Source organism: Triturus cristatus, chromosome 6, assembly GCF_964204655.1.
Source record: "Triturus cristatus chromosome 6, aTriCri1.1, whole genome shotgun sequence".
NCBI classification, from domain to species: Eukaryota; Metazoa; Chordata; class Amphibia; order Caudata; family Salamandridae; genus Triturus; species Triturus cristatus.
Window position 1 is genome coordinate 1,735,328,394 of NC_140589.1, and position 15,165 is coordinate 1,735,343,558.

Consider the following 15,165-nt stretch of genomic DNA (forward strand, 5'->3'; position numbering starts at 1 on the left):
TCAGATGTGGAGGACATCACCCGGGCGCAGCGGGTCATGAGTACAATTCCCCCTCCCCTGCCGATCCCGAAAAAGGCTTCGGTCACACCTTCGCCTTCGGGCCTGGGCAAGACCAAGGACACTGCTTCTGACACCCCACCTCCGGGCCCGGTGAAGAAGCTTTCTAAGCCTTCCGGAAGCTCGGGCTCGAGCCAGCCGGCTACCGGTGCCGACAAACACTCTTCGGCACCGAAGAAAAAATCGGCCTCCACCTCCACACCGACCTCGACACCGAAGTCTTCGGTGCCGAAACCTGCTCCGGTGCCGACCAAACATCATAAGACCCTCGGCACCGACACTCCCGTGCCAAGACCCCCTTCGACACCGACCAAAAAACCGGAGATTCCCAGGAAGCACGGCTTTGACAAACCTAAGAAGCCGCCGGCCCCGACAGTCTGCGCCGACAGATCAACCGGGGTCACAGGAGCTTTTCACGCCGGATCCTTTGCAGAAAACCCTCACCAAGGATCCAAAGACCGGACACTTGACATTGTCTTCCAAAAAGAGACACTTGGACAAGCCGGCTCCACCTCCACCTCCGAAAAGAAAGGACATTGCCACCTCTCCTTTCAGGGTGCCTTCCCCTCCTCCTTTGCCTCCTCCACCCTCTCCACCTCCACCCCCTCCACCTCATCGTTCCCCCACCTTGTCCCCTGTCCCGGACGATTTGGGGGACCCTTACTTTGATCCAGCAGATGCACCACAAGATCCCACACCTACTTGATCCCCAGAACCATGGGATGATTATAACAATCCGGACATCCCAGATGTCACACAGGATGACCTTTATCCATCTAGGCCATCCCCTCCTGAAGATTCCTTGGGTTTTCACCACTTGCTACAAAGGGCGGCACACTACCACGGGGTGGAGTTACATAGCGACCCAGTGGAGGAGGACTTCCTCCTTGATACCTTCGATGATACACATATGTCCACTGCCATTTTACCTATGTTAAAGGGCGTCATCAAACATGCCCCTGAGGTTTTTAAAGACCCAGTCAGGGCCAGGGTCCTAAACCCTCCGATAGAAAAGAAGTACAAAGCCGCCCCTACAGACCCTTCTTACATTAAGGGCCCTGCACCATTAGATTCCCCAGTGGTATCCACAGCCAGGAAGCGCTCAAATTCTCAGGCGTCAGGCGAAGCGCCCCCACCTGATAAAGAGTCCAAGCTCCTAGATGCGTCACAAGCGGCCAATATATGGCGTATTGCCAATACGCAAGCACTGTTGGCGCGATACGACAGGGCGCAAAGTACAAGACTAGGGCTAATGAACTTATTCAAGAGGGTAAAACAATAACTAATACCTCGATACGATGTGCCCTAGATGTGGCAGATACAGCCTGCAGGGCTATAAACACCAGTGTCCTCCTCCGTCGCCATGCCTGGCTCAGGGTTTCAGGGTTTAAACCAGAGGTTCAAGCCTCTATACTAAATCACCCATTCGACCAAGACCATCTATTTGGTCCTAAAGTAGATGATGCCCTGGAAAAAATGAAAAAGGAGGTGCCGCTCGTAGGCTTTGTCACTGTGCAAACTCCATCTGGGCTGCAACGGAGGACACGAACCACGCTTCAGGAGGACAACGTTGATTTTTAAACTTTGCTTTTTAATTCCCGGGACTGCGAGGACCAGGGCGCCTTGCGAACAGCTTACCTGCCACACCTGGTTCCTCTTCCTGACTCCTCCTTCTCCTTATTTTAGTCATACTTACTCTCGCGTCAGCGGGACGCGTGCGGGGCGAAGCCCGGGCAAAGGGCGGGCCCTCTTAGGCCCTCAGAGGCCGAGTGAGGCAGGCCAGGGCCCATTCCCTTACGTCCCTTTTATGTTGTTTTGATTCGTTTGCTAGTACTGTTGCTATGGCCCAGAGTCTGGCTAACGCTACTTTAGAAAAGCCGGGGGGTTGTTAAATGGCACTCTCAACAGCTATTTCACAAGGGTTTCCACCGATCTAGATAGGGAGGTAACACTAGAAGAGCACAGGGCGGAGCGCCGTCGCTCGGTTGAATGCCTGAAAAACTGGGCTTCAAAAGATCACACTCCTTACGCCCTCCCTCTCAGTGGAGTAAGTCCCAGTGGTATCGACGACCTTATGTCTCTTGAGAGTGTCCCTCTTTTGTTACGTGATTCCATACTTACACCTACCCTTTCCATCGAACAGTCTTGCAGTCATATTCCCCTCCCTAGTCCTGGTGCCCTAACTGTCAATTTAACTAATCCAACTACCAGCAGGGGAAAACCTGTTCGACATAAGATGATTAAATCAATCCCGCCGAAGGTACATGGCCCCCCTCCAGGCAAAAGAAGACGCAAAGGGGGCGAATCCCAAAAACCCAAGATTAGCCACAAAGACTTTGGCAGGCCTTCTAAGCCGACCATTAGAATAGACCAGGCGCCAGTAGCTGTATTAGCTAACCCCCTAAATCTATCCATATTGACAAGGAAGCAAGTACCATTGTACCCACTGCCATTTCTGCCAACTCCCCATTGAAAACAGCACTCTCCACCCTTTTACCAGATAGCATGGAACAACTAATTAGGTCTTTCGTTTCTCCAATCATCGAGGGGCTAAAGAGGGTGGAGAAACGTCTTGAGGTTATCGAGTCTGTTATTAGCAGTAAGGATGTCGCAACTAGGGTTATTGTGAGTACGGCGGTGTCCCCCACAAATCTGGCTGTACAACCAAATAGCTCAGACTCTAAAGTTACATCAGTATCTCCCAATCTAGCAAAACCCCATCAACAAAGGCTACCTCCCCCAATGTTGGTAAATAAATCAGCTGTAATTCCTGCAAACGATCCTATGAGAGGAACAGATAATGTATCTGCAGGAAAAATGCGGGAGGGGGGAGGGGGGGGAGTACTAGATATACAAGGGCTCCAATGAACAAAGGTCCAATAGTTGAACTCCCCCCTGAAGCTGTGCCCTATGTGGTCGTTTTGACGGGGGTCCCCACATTGACAGATAACAAAAGGGAAGGGTTTGCCCAATTAAAAAACAAAATCATGCACTGGTTTAGTATATATAGACCAATCACAAATAACATCAATGGTGAAATAGTGCATGTTCGGCGACTCACATGGTTGGGTGGCAGAAGTAAAGATCTCGAGGGAGATGTAGTCGTGGTCAATTTCAGAGATCCACGTGTGGTCAACTACATATTAAACTGGCCTTTGGGTAATGGAATGAACTCCATCATACCTCGTGCTTTGACATACTTCTATCCCAGATCACTTGTGTTCCCTACAACTCATGTCAGCGGCCAAGCACCCATTTACCCAAATTATTCAGTACCTTATAATACGGGGCACCCTGCACAAGCACAATACTTAGCACCTGTTGCTGACCCCTTTGTGTGGAATATTGTTCCTCCTAGATTTAATACAAACCTTAATAGGAGAATGGAGCATTTAAGACCTTTTACACCTTTGGAGACTGTAAACAGGTTCGATGTGCTCACAGATATGGAAGGGTGCGATTGAAGATTACAGCCGTTGTGGGGCTCGCGGGCTAGCCCGACCGGGGGTGTTACCCGCGTGATTCCGCAACGTTATGAATCTTTTGGTAATCAAATAGTTTGGCCTGCTCTCCTTACTAACCGTGATCCCATCATTGTTTATGATAATACTTGTAGGGAGGAGGTCTTGATGGTTGGTGAGACTTCTGTTGCAGACGAAAAAGGTTTAACTACAACCTCTAATGTGCCATCGCTTTTGTCTGTCCCAGGCAGGAAAGACCTTAACAAAAGTGGGGTTGGGGCTGGAAGTTTAATGTCATGGAACATAGCGGGCTTGCGTCACAAACAGGAGTCCCAAGAGTGGGTTGACTTTGTCAATGGTTTTAATATCTGTCTATTCCAAGAGACATGGGTGTGTGAACCCATGTTCCTTCAGGGCTTTTTGAACTATTTTGTGCCAGCCACTAAGGGTGAAAAGGGCCGACCTATGGGAGGTCTGACGATTTGGGTCCGGCAAATGTGTTTAAATATTAGAGTTATCGAGACGGGGAGCAGGGATATTCAACTTATAAACCTAGATTTGGGACCGATAGGGTGCCTTAACCTATACAATGTATACGTTAGGGGCAACAAGGGTGGGAAGTCAGAAGTCTTCGCTTCCTTGGTGGCTCTCTTAGAGACCCATTCCCTGGTTAGCAATATTATAATTGCTGGTGATTTTAACCGTACATTCGAACCACTAGATACAGGTGATGACTGTATAGGGACAGAAGAAGATAGGCATTGGGGTGTCCCTCCACTAGATCTAGAACCGATAAAACGATGGTCCGATGATATCATTTGCCTAAACGCTATCTGTCTAGAGAGAGGCCTCCGTGCGTTGAATGGGAGAACCAAGAGTGATAGGATGGGGGCTTGCACCTTTGATAATAATCTGAGCAGGAGCAGAATAGACTATGTTATGTGTAACTTGGAAATATGGAACCAGGTTAATGACATGGAGGTTATACACAGGTTGGAAAGTGAGCACGACCCTCTGTGTATTTGCCACAGATGGTGGACCTTGCCTAGCGGGAATGTTCGAACAGAGTGGGAAGGTCTCCCTCTACCAGTTTCTTCCAATAACACACGTCGGTTAAATTGGCCCTGTGTATTGGCCAACCAAGATTCTATGGCTAGTATCAATATGGAGGTGGATAGAGCTATTGAGGCCTTGGAGCAGGTTGTCACTGCTACCCAGGGGTCGCAGGAAGTGACAATAATTCATGATTCACTCTTTTTAACTATCAAGTCACACTTCCAGAAGGTAGGTAGGATTAATAACAGCAGGGCCCCTAAGAAGACTGCGAAGTGGTATAATGCACAGTGCAGGACGGCAAGGCTGGCCCTGGGCAGTGCTATTCAGTCTAGGGATTTGGTGGTAATTCGTGGCGCTAGAAGTAATTATAAAGATTGCATAGTCGCAGCTAAAAAGGAGTGGGACGAGAGGCACTGGAGAGAGTTGTTGGAAGCCTGTGGCTCCAAGGACTCCAGGCATTTTTGGAGCATTGTCAGATGGGGGAGCGGTGGTGTGCCCGATTGCCCTGATAACAATGTCCAGGAGGAGGAGTGGGTTAAATATTTTAAGCCCCAATATGCTGAACCTAATCCTGGCAGGGAGATGGAAGGGTTTAAGGCTGTCTACCCGAATGAGCCTTTTTTTAGCCTCAAAGAGGTTTTGTTGTCTCTAAGTGTTGTATCGTCGGGTAGAGCCCCTGGGATGGATGGGGTTCCGGCAGATCTCTTTATTTATGATAAGGAAAGATGGGGTAGATACATCCTTCTTCTAGCTAACGCAGTTGCTCAAGGAGCACCGGTACCGATGAGTTGGAGGGGTGCAATCATCATTCCCATATTTAAGAAGGGCGATAGGGGGTCGCCTGGGATCTATCGGCCTATTAGTTTGATAGCGACCATTCAAAAGGTTGTGGGGAGGATGGTTGTAAATAGACTCATGAATTGGGTAGATGAGCACAATGCATTATCACCCTACCAAGCAGGGTTCCGGAGGGCTACTAGTACGATGGACCAGGTGTTCCGATTCACTCTGGTTCAGTGGCGGACTGTGGCGCTGGGTGGCGGCAGCTTGTACGCTGCTTTTGTAGACTTGCGGGCTGCCTTTGACCTAGTGCCTAGGTCCAAGTTGTGGTCTGAAATAAGAAGCCTGGGTCTGCCTGACGACCTGTTGACTATGGTTATGCGGTTACATGAGGCAAATTTCGCTAGGATACAGTGGGGTACGCAGGGCGAGACTACTGATGATTTTCCGGTAGAACGGGTAGTGCGACAGGGATGTGCGATGGCGCCCCTGCTCTTTTCTTTGTTTATTAATGGGGTAGTGGCCAGAATGCTAGCTGAGAATGTGGACGCACCCTCGTTGGCGGGCATCAAGATACCGATCGTGATGTTTGCCGACGATACGTTGATCCTGTCCAAGACTCCTAGTGGCCTGCAAAGTGCTCTCTGTATTTTTGACGATATTTGTAGGAATTATGGTCTGGAAGTTAACGTGGCAAAGACCAAACTCATGTTCTTTAACCCGCACCGTAGTGTCAGACCCAGGCTGTATTTGAGTGAACGCCCCCTGGATGTAGTCAGAGCCTTTACTAACCTGGGCATTTACATAACTGACGATTCAAGATGGGCTCAGCATATTGAACTGGCAGCCTTAAAGCATAGGCAAGTGTCTGGAATCCTTGGGCTTGAGCACAGGAAATCACAGTCGAAACCTATTGCACCAGTTCTGAAGGTGTACGAAGCAAAAACTCTGGGATCTGCACTGTATGGTGCAGAATTGTGGGGATTTGGCCACCTTAATTCGATGCAGATGTCGGAGAATAAGTTTCTCAGGTCATTAACTGGTCTCCCTAAAAGTACACCCCTGATCCCACTTAGATATGATTTGGGAAGGAAGGCAGTAGGGGATTTGGCAAGGCTACGCCCGATTTTGTATTGGAGGCGGCTTTGGACTACACCAGAACTTAAGCAAGCATTATGCTGAGGGCTTTGCGGCAGTGATTAAGGCCGACGTTTTTCATAAAATCCAATGGCTGACCAAACTTAGAGCATCGCTATGTATGCTTGGGTTGAAGATGCTATGGGGCACTCCACTAGAAGCCGCCTTCCCAAGCAAGCAAGCAATTAAGGAGCTGTATTGGGCCTATGTGTTCGAGCAGGCATGGAGAAAATCTGACGCAGGCTCTGTCTGGTCGTTTCTTGGAGGTTAAGTCCCTCCCTACACTAGAATTATTTTGGGATATTATAACTAACCCAAGGGATAGAAAACTTTTCTTTCAACTGAGGATAGGTGCCCTCCCCTTAAGGTTTTTAACCGGGAGGTGGAGGGGGTCCACTGATATTACCTGTCCTGCCTGTGGAACTACTAAAGAGTCCATTGGGCACTTCTTGTTTTCCTGCAAGGCCAATACAGCCCCTCGGCGTATTTGGCTAGCACCGGCTTGTAGAAATTTAAGCGTTGCCAATGGTTCTGTAGCTATGAGAATCATCTCCACTAGCTCCTGCCTCCAATTGACTGTTGCAACTGCCAAATTCCTGGGGTGGGCATGGTCCATTAGGCAGAGAGCCATTGCCTAGGAGTTAACCGTTCAGATGAATGTAATATTGGCACTGTGTTAATTTATTGTATTTATACTTACTTTTCTAAATTGATGGTTTGTATATTTATGTCGTATGATTTTAATAATTATTGTGTGTACTGCTTTTATGAGAAATTCTCGAATAAAGCTTTTTGACTTGACTTGAAAAAGGATACAGACACGGCGAAATCCATGGGAGCCCTACAAACATAGACTCCCAGGCGCTCCTATCGCCGTTCTTCCTTTCGGGGCACGGGCAGAGGCTACTCATCGGACAGTGCATCCACGTCCTATAAATCCCCCCTCAGTCTACCTTTACAAAAGGTTATCAAAGAGGCGGATACAGAGGCAATAATAATAAGGGCAGGGGCAAAACAAATACCGCCCGCTCTGCCACACCTCCTGCCCAATGACTTTCCCCCGCTCCCTCCAGACTATTTCACTCCGGTCGGAGGCAGGCTACAACATTTCCTTCACGTCTGGGAGACAATCACCTCAGACAAATGGGTGACACAAATTATTCAGTCAGGGTATTGCCTAGAATTAACATCTACACCCCCCAACATTCCACCCAGGCACCGCCCTATGTCACAAGAACATACTGCGCTACTGACACAAGAGGTGGTCTTCCTCCTCCAAAAAGGGGCAATAGAGCAGGTCCCCATAGATCAACGAAATTTAGGGGTCTACTCCCTGTACTTTCTGATTCCAAAGACAGACGAGACCCTAAGACCTATCTTGGATCTCAGACCTCTAAACACTTACATTCATTCAGACCATTTTCACATGGTAACCCTCCAACAGGTTCTTCCACTTCTCTCCCAGAACGACTTTCTCACCACTCTGGACTTGAAAGACGCGTACTTTCACATTCCAGTACACCAATCTCACAGAAAGTACCTCAGGTTTGTGGTAGACGGACACCACTACCAGTTCAAGGTGCTCCCGTTCGGGATAACAACAGCACCAAGGGTGTTCACCAAGTGCCTGGCAGTAGTGGCTGCACATCTCAGAAGACAGCACATTCATGTCTTCCCCTATCTGGACAATTGGCTCATAAAAGCCACGTCCTACCAACAGTGTGTGCACCATACCGCTGCTACAGTCCAACTACTTCACCAGCTAGGCTTCACGGTGAACCATCAAAAATCCCACCTGGTACCATTTTGTCAAACCATTTTTATTGCAGGACCAAGTATATTGTACAGCAACCAGGACGCATGTCAGTGATGCGGGTTTCCCGTCCCCCCCCCCTTAACCATTTATCCGTGCAGCATACACAGCCGTACTGCCCACATCCCGGAGGCCGGGCGGCATCACTTATTCATATGGCACATTGATACAGTACTGACAAGAACGAACTTCTGGTGGGGAGACCCGCTGCCCGCTTTTGAGCGTTGTCCCCTTGCTCCCCCAGGTACTCACATAACTTACATTCTACTTCCATGAAAGTCCCACCTGGTACCATCACACACAAAACAATATCTCGGTGCCACCATAGACACCTCAAAGGCCATAGCCTATCCCAATCCTGCCAGGATTGCAAAAATACAGGCGCTGCGTCAAAAATTCCTATCCCAACACTCTCTCCCAGCAAGAGTGTTTATGCAGCTCATAGGGATGATGGCCTCTTGCATCTTTATAGTGCCACATGCAAGACTCCAAATGCGCCCACTCCAAGAGTGTTTGGCACGTCAGTGGAACCAGGCCCAGGGGCAACTGACAGATCTGGTGTTGGTAGACGGTCGCACCCATCGCTCTCTGCAGTGGTGGAACACCACAAACCTTTCCAGAGGTCGACCGTTCCTGGACCCGGTCCCACAAATAGTCCTAACAGCTGATGCATCGCTCTCCGGCTGGGGAGCTCATCTGGTACATCTCACAGCACAGGGCACATGGACGCCGCAACAGAAGCTACTCCACATAAACCATCTGGAGTTACTGGCGATCTTCCTTGCCCTAAAATCCTTCCAGGCGCAGATTTCAGGCAAGGCAGTCCTCATTCGCACAGACAACATGACTGCCATGTACTACATTCAAAAACAGGGGGGCACACACTCTCCACAGCTCTCTCAGTTAGCACAGAGCATATGGAAATGGGCAATTCCACAAAAGATTTTTCTCCTAGCCCAACACGTCCCAGGAGTACAAAACACCGTGGCAGATCTGCTAAGCAGACAGACACAGCAGATGCACGAGTGGGAACTTCATCCACAGGTTCTTCACCCGTTCTTTCAGAAGTGGGGGCATCCACACATAGACCTATTCGCCCCCCACGAAAACAAAAAATGCCCAAGCTTCGCCGCCAGATATCCACACCCATTGTCCAAAGGCAATGCGATCTGGATGAACTGGTCAAACAAATTTGCATACGCCTTTCCACCTCTCCCACTAATTCCATTAGTGGTCCAGAAGCTACAGCAGCATTCCCTAACCCTAATCCTGGTAGCTCCAACATGGGCCAGACAGCCGTGGTACACCACGCTGCTGGAACTCTCAGTGGAACCACACCAAAAGCTACGCCTCTCACCACGCCTCCTAACCCAGAACCATGGAGAGATCAGGCACCCGGACCCAGCTCAGTTCAACCTTGCGATCTGGCTCCTGAGGTCCTAGAATTTGGATACCTTAACCTTCCCCCTGATTGCATGAACATTATCAGGGAAGCTAGACGCCCTACTACTAGGGCGTGCTATGCAGCAAAGTGGAAAAGGTTTGTTATTTACTGCCACAATAACACGATCAATCCTTTAAATGTATCCATACAACACATTATATGTTATTTACTCCATTTACAAAGGTGTAACCTAGCATATACTTCCATTAGGTTACACCTCGCTGCCATTGCTGCCTATCTACAGAACAGACAGCACCTCTCACTTTTCAAAGTACCTGCCATCAAAGCCTTTATGGAAGGTCTCAAAAGAATAATTCCACCCAGAGTGCCACCCTCACCTGTTTGGAACTTGAATGTAGTTCTCACACGGTTAATGGGACCCCCTTTCGAACCATTACATAAGTGGGAGCTGCAATTCCTCACATGGAAGACAGCTTTTCTAGTGGCCATCACTTCCCTCAGACGGGTTAGTGAAATACAGGCACTCACTATACAGGAACCTTTTGTTCAGATGCATCCCAACAAGGTTGTCATTTCTCCTTTCCATCTAAACCAGTCGGTAGATTTACCAGTCTTTTTCTCGCAACCCCAAACAGTTGCGGAAAGAGCCTTACACACACTGGATATTAAAATAGCTTTACTTTACTACATCCAGAGAACACAACCTTTCAGGAAAACCAAACAGCTATTTGTTTCCTTCTCACCACCACACAAAAGCAACCCTATTTCCAAATCAGGGATAGCTAGGTGGATTGTTAAATGCATACAGATTTGCTACCACAAAGAAAAACGGACACTATCGGTTCCCCCTAAAGCCCACTCTACAAGGAAGATAGGGGCTTCTATGGCTTTCCTAGGGAACATACCACTAGATGACATCTGCAAAGCAGCGACATGGTCAACACCACACACCTTCACAAAACATTGTGAAGATGTGCAAACCAAGCAACAAGCTAGTGTGGGCCAAGCTGTACTAAAAACACTGTTTCAAACAACTGCAACGGATACCGCTGGTCGCCGCTAGGGTTGGGTACTGCTATATAATCTATGCACAGTGTATAATCTGCAGCTCATATGCCTCGAACGGAATATGCTACTTACCAGTATGCATCTGTTCTTGGCATGTAGAGCTGCAGATCTATACACGCCCACCCGCCTCCCCGGCTACCTGTATCCGTTCCAGTCTTATCTTATTTAGATACAATACACATGGGTTTCTTTACTGTTACTACTACGCTCCATTTTTCCCTGCTGGCGAAAAACAATCTGAGGATGGAGCCGAAGCCCATGCGCAATACTAACCAGAGGAGGAGTCACCGACCTCGTGACTCCCAAAGACTTTCCAAGAGGAAAAACAAACTGCAAACATCCGGGCCCAACACCAGATGGCGATCTATGCACAGTGTATAGATGTGCAGCTCTACATGCCAAGAACAGATGCATACTGGTAAGTAGCATATTCCTTACCTAGGGTGATAGATGAGCCCAACTCCTTGAAGATGGGCCAGACGGAGTCCACCAGGACAGGTGGAAGACAGAGGATCGGGGCAAGTTCAGAACTAGGAAGGTGACCTCTTTTAAGTGCAACGCCAGCGTCGCACCCCTCTCTGACACGACTCTCCTCGCTCTTTCTTCCACAATTCCCCTTCAAGATGATTGGCTTATCGATCAGTATTTCGGTCTCTCAAGCAGGGTCTCTGGCATCTGCAAAGTCTGAGACAGCGTATCGGACAGCATCTGTGGCAGCATACGTGTTGGGTCAGTTTCAGAGTCAGACACAGAACTTAACTAACTTACCTCAATTATACTATTCTGTGTTCGCGTACCACCCCCCCCAATGTTTCAATATTGTGTTTCCCCTATTCTGATTGGACAGGGCAAGGAGGGGAGTTCATCACACAATACTAAAAATAATATAAACCATTGTTCTATGTTTCCGCCCCTTCACTTACTATCCCAAAGCTTTATTCCCACCCGCATTTCACATTATGATCAATACATTTTGAAACATTATTTAAGTTTCTTCCTTTGGCAGGGTCAATAGGTTGAGTTCTCAGGCGTCTGTCAAGTGTGGCCTTGGCTGTGTTTCAACTGTGTCATTATGGTTTCCGGCAGGTAGTGCATCTGCGCGCAAGTCAGGTATGGTAGGGATTTCAGTCACCCTCCGAGGCCCAAATACGAACTAATAAAGTCAGAAAAAGACATGTTAGAATACGAAAATAAATGAATTCACTGTATACCACTTATCTCTACTCTATCTCCATTTACTTATTTTAATCTTTCGCATTAATGTTTAGTAGAACTTATAAGGTTTAGTTTAAGCAATAGCATGCGCCTTATCATGTGAGTTTCAAGCGGCCATATTAAGAGCTATTGCGCAGCTGCAAAGTTTCCCCCAAGCATATAAGACCTCATACTACGTAGATTGTAGTAGACGCATGCTCAGTGAAGTTCCTGCGTTTTTGATGGCCATTTTAAGACACTCGGGTTACTTGTTAGTAATACACATATAGAAGCTTTCCCTAGATAAAGTATGTTGTGTGTAATGCAATATTAGTATTTACAAAACGGATTGATTACGTGATTACCTGTTATTTGAGAGGATTGCTTACAAGCAAGTTTCTTTTATACGAAACCTTGCTCCATCAAGTGTACATATTCATTTCTGGAATGGACTTTTAATATTGAGCTCACTTTCTTTGTATCTTTCTTCTATTTTTATAACTTATCTTCTTTTATTATACAGATTTCTTCACATGAGAAGAAGGCTCACGACAATTGGGTAAGTGTTTTTAGGCTCTAATTCCTTATTCGCCTAAACCAGTTTTGTCATTCTTATTACATTTTCTATTTAAATCTCAATGAATACAATATATTACTAAAATACACTAGACATAGATGCTTAGTTTTGTGTTGGAGTCTCTGCTAAGAAATTTAGTTTTTCAGCAGTGGGCTCGGTAGAAATCACCGGTTCATTATAAACACTTAGGCCAATAATAAACCATCCGCTTTTATACCTACCATCTAACCAATAGAAAACGCTAAAGAAAATTCCAGAACCTTAGAAATATTCCAAACTCTTCAAAGGCACAAAACGGGCAACCATCATCCTCCTTTTATTGCTCAATGTGATGTATGTATTCCAGCAGCCTTGTCATAGTAAAAATAAGGCAATCTTCTCTCCCTCTTGGGACATCTTTGCTTACTATGTTCCTAAGAAAAACCTCAAAAGGTAAATCCAACACAATTCATTAGAAGAAAGCTTCTGGGTGTGCTACGGGAGGGATATTAGCCTTTTTGTCTTTATTAAAATTGTGATTTTCTACCCACACCATTGTGAAAAAAAGCACATTATATGGTGAAGCGCAGAGGCCAATATTGTACTACTTCAACTCCTTGCTACAACATCCTCTGCTGCTGAAACCAGAGGCTTAAAGTAGATTCTCTTAAAAACTGTCTAACAAGACCAATCTGCTGACCCAAAGATATCACTCAAGCCACCTCCACAGATGAAAGCCTTTGTTATTACACCCCTTGGAAAATGTGCACCAAACACTGACACATCCACACCTGCCCCTTTCATTAGTTCCCTTAACCACTTTGTCAACCATCTATTATACCTTCAACCACCTAATATTGCACAATCTTTCTACTCCTCGTCATAGTCTTCGTTCTCTTCCTCACATAGAAACATCTTCAGGTTGATAACTCCTTGATATAATCTCCAAAGCCCTTACATCTGACACATGTCTATACAAGACCAAACACAACATCGTTGTCTACTTCATAGGCTGTCTCCTCAAAGACAAGCACTCATTTTGTTCCCACTCATTCAGCTTATGCAAAAACAGATTCACGTCCCACAAAGAAGTATAGTTTGGCAAAGATAACCTTTACACCCGCACACCCCACCTCAACCTTTGGACTAAAATAGTCTGTCACAGTGGAACACCCATAACTAACTTATCCGGCAGACATGGTGGAACAATAAATGTTCATAAGCCTAATCCTGCCAAACAAATTCTGCTAAATAAAATTCACAGCTACTATCGCTGCAGTTTAAATGACATAATCATTCCTTTCCAGACGCCAACATACCCATTTACTCCAAACCTTTCTATATGCTTCATCTGTTCTTGGATCCCCCACTTTACTAATAAGTCTGGATGTTCCCTCAGAAATGCTAGACACCTGCCAGAATCTACTTCCGTTTCACTAACTACACATGACCCTCTAACACCAACCTGTAAAATGCTCTGTGAGGGCCTGTCAACCGCACTGGAAACCAAGTTAAGACAATTGGATAGTCCACAATTATTCCCATTACCAACGGGAACCAAACCTGTGACCTCAACAGTGGAGTCACAAACAACAAACTTCCCTTGCATCTTCTTAGACTTACTAATACTCTTGGAATTATTGTAAATGTAGTAAACACATACCACAGCCTCCCCACACCAATCCTACATCAAGGAATCGAACCCTGCTGCCATTGCGTCTGAATGTCAACAGAAGTAATGCTCCATCTGGGTTTTCAATACATGTATGAATAGATGTACCTCAAATAGGCTTCACATATCCAGAATCTTCATGAACCTCTCTCAATCCAAACTCCAATCGCTAGAATCCCCAATGTTCTTGAATTCCCATATACTGCACAATTCATTACACCAGAAATATACGGAGGCTCGAATAATCTTGCCAGACAGAAACTCCAAAACTCCTTTGCCTCCTCTGCCACCCTCTTTAGTTGAGGTCCATTCAATATGTTGATGCATCTGACTGCTGAGACATTTAGAATCTTCAACAACATAATACACTGAACTCTTTCCCCAATCACTATTGACCACAATGGAACCCGCTAATAACTCTGAACAGTTTAATTGCATCGCTTTCTCTAACCACACCCTCCATATCCTCCTGTCACTATATCTCTGCACCTTACATCTCAACCTTTTAAACTCTCATCCAACTTTATTCCCAGTTCTGGCGACGCCCCAAAAATCGCCCTCCTGTTCTGTGCCTCCCTGTTCTCTAGCCACCAGTTCACCTTCTCCCTAGTCTCCTGAAACTGGTACTTTCTGAATATCTCTTTCCCATTCGCAAATGAGACCATTTGACCAAAGTCCAATAATGCAGCAGCCCTGGAAATTTAGCTTGTATTGATGATGGCAACATCCCTACAATCCTCACCAAGGATCTCAGAGACAGGCATCCTTTTTGGAGCTCTTTATGGACAAAGAGACCACTGTCAGAGGTTTTCTTCAATCCAGTGGCTTGGTGAATGTTGCTTGGGCCAAAACACATAGTAACGTTACAATTACCTATGGAAATCCCTATTAATAGAAATTGATTAGCTACTGGTTTTTAGGGTGAGGTTAAAAATAATGAGAGGACAAAATTATCTTTTGAGTTCA

The 15,165-nt window shown here is 46.5% G+C and overlaps 1 protein-coding gene across 2 annotated transcripts in view; it reads left to right on the forward strand.

Moving 5' to 3' along the window:
- MIA3 (MIA SH3 domain ER export factor 3) overlaps positions 1-15,165 on the forward strand; it is a 348,169-nt gene that overhangs the window by 288,695 nt on the left and 44,309 nt on the right. For both annotated transcript variants that reach the window (XM_085612967.1, XM_085612968.1), the window contains exon 22: positions 12,495-12,530. In XM_085612967.1, coding sequence (XP_085469093.1) covers positions 12,495-12,530 — 36 coding nt within the window. The remainder of the gene's footprint in view (positions 1-12,494; positions 12,531-15,165) is intronic.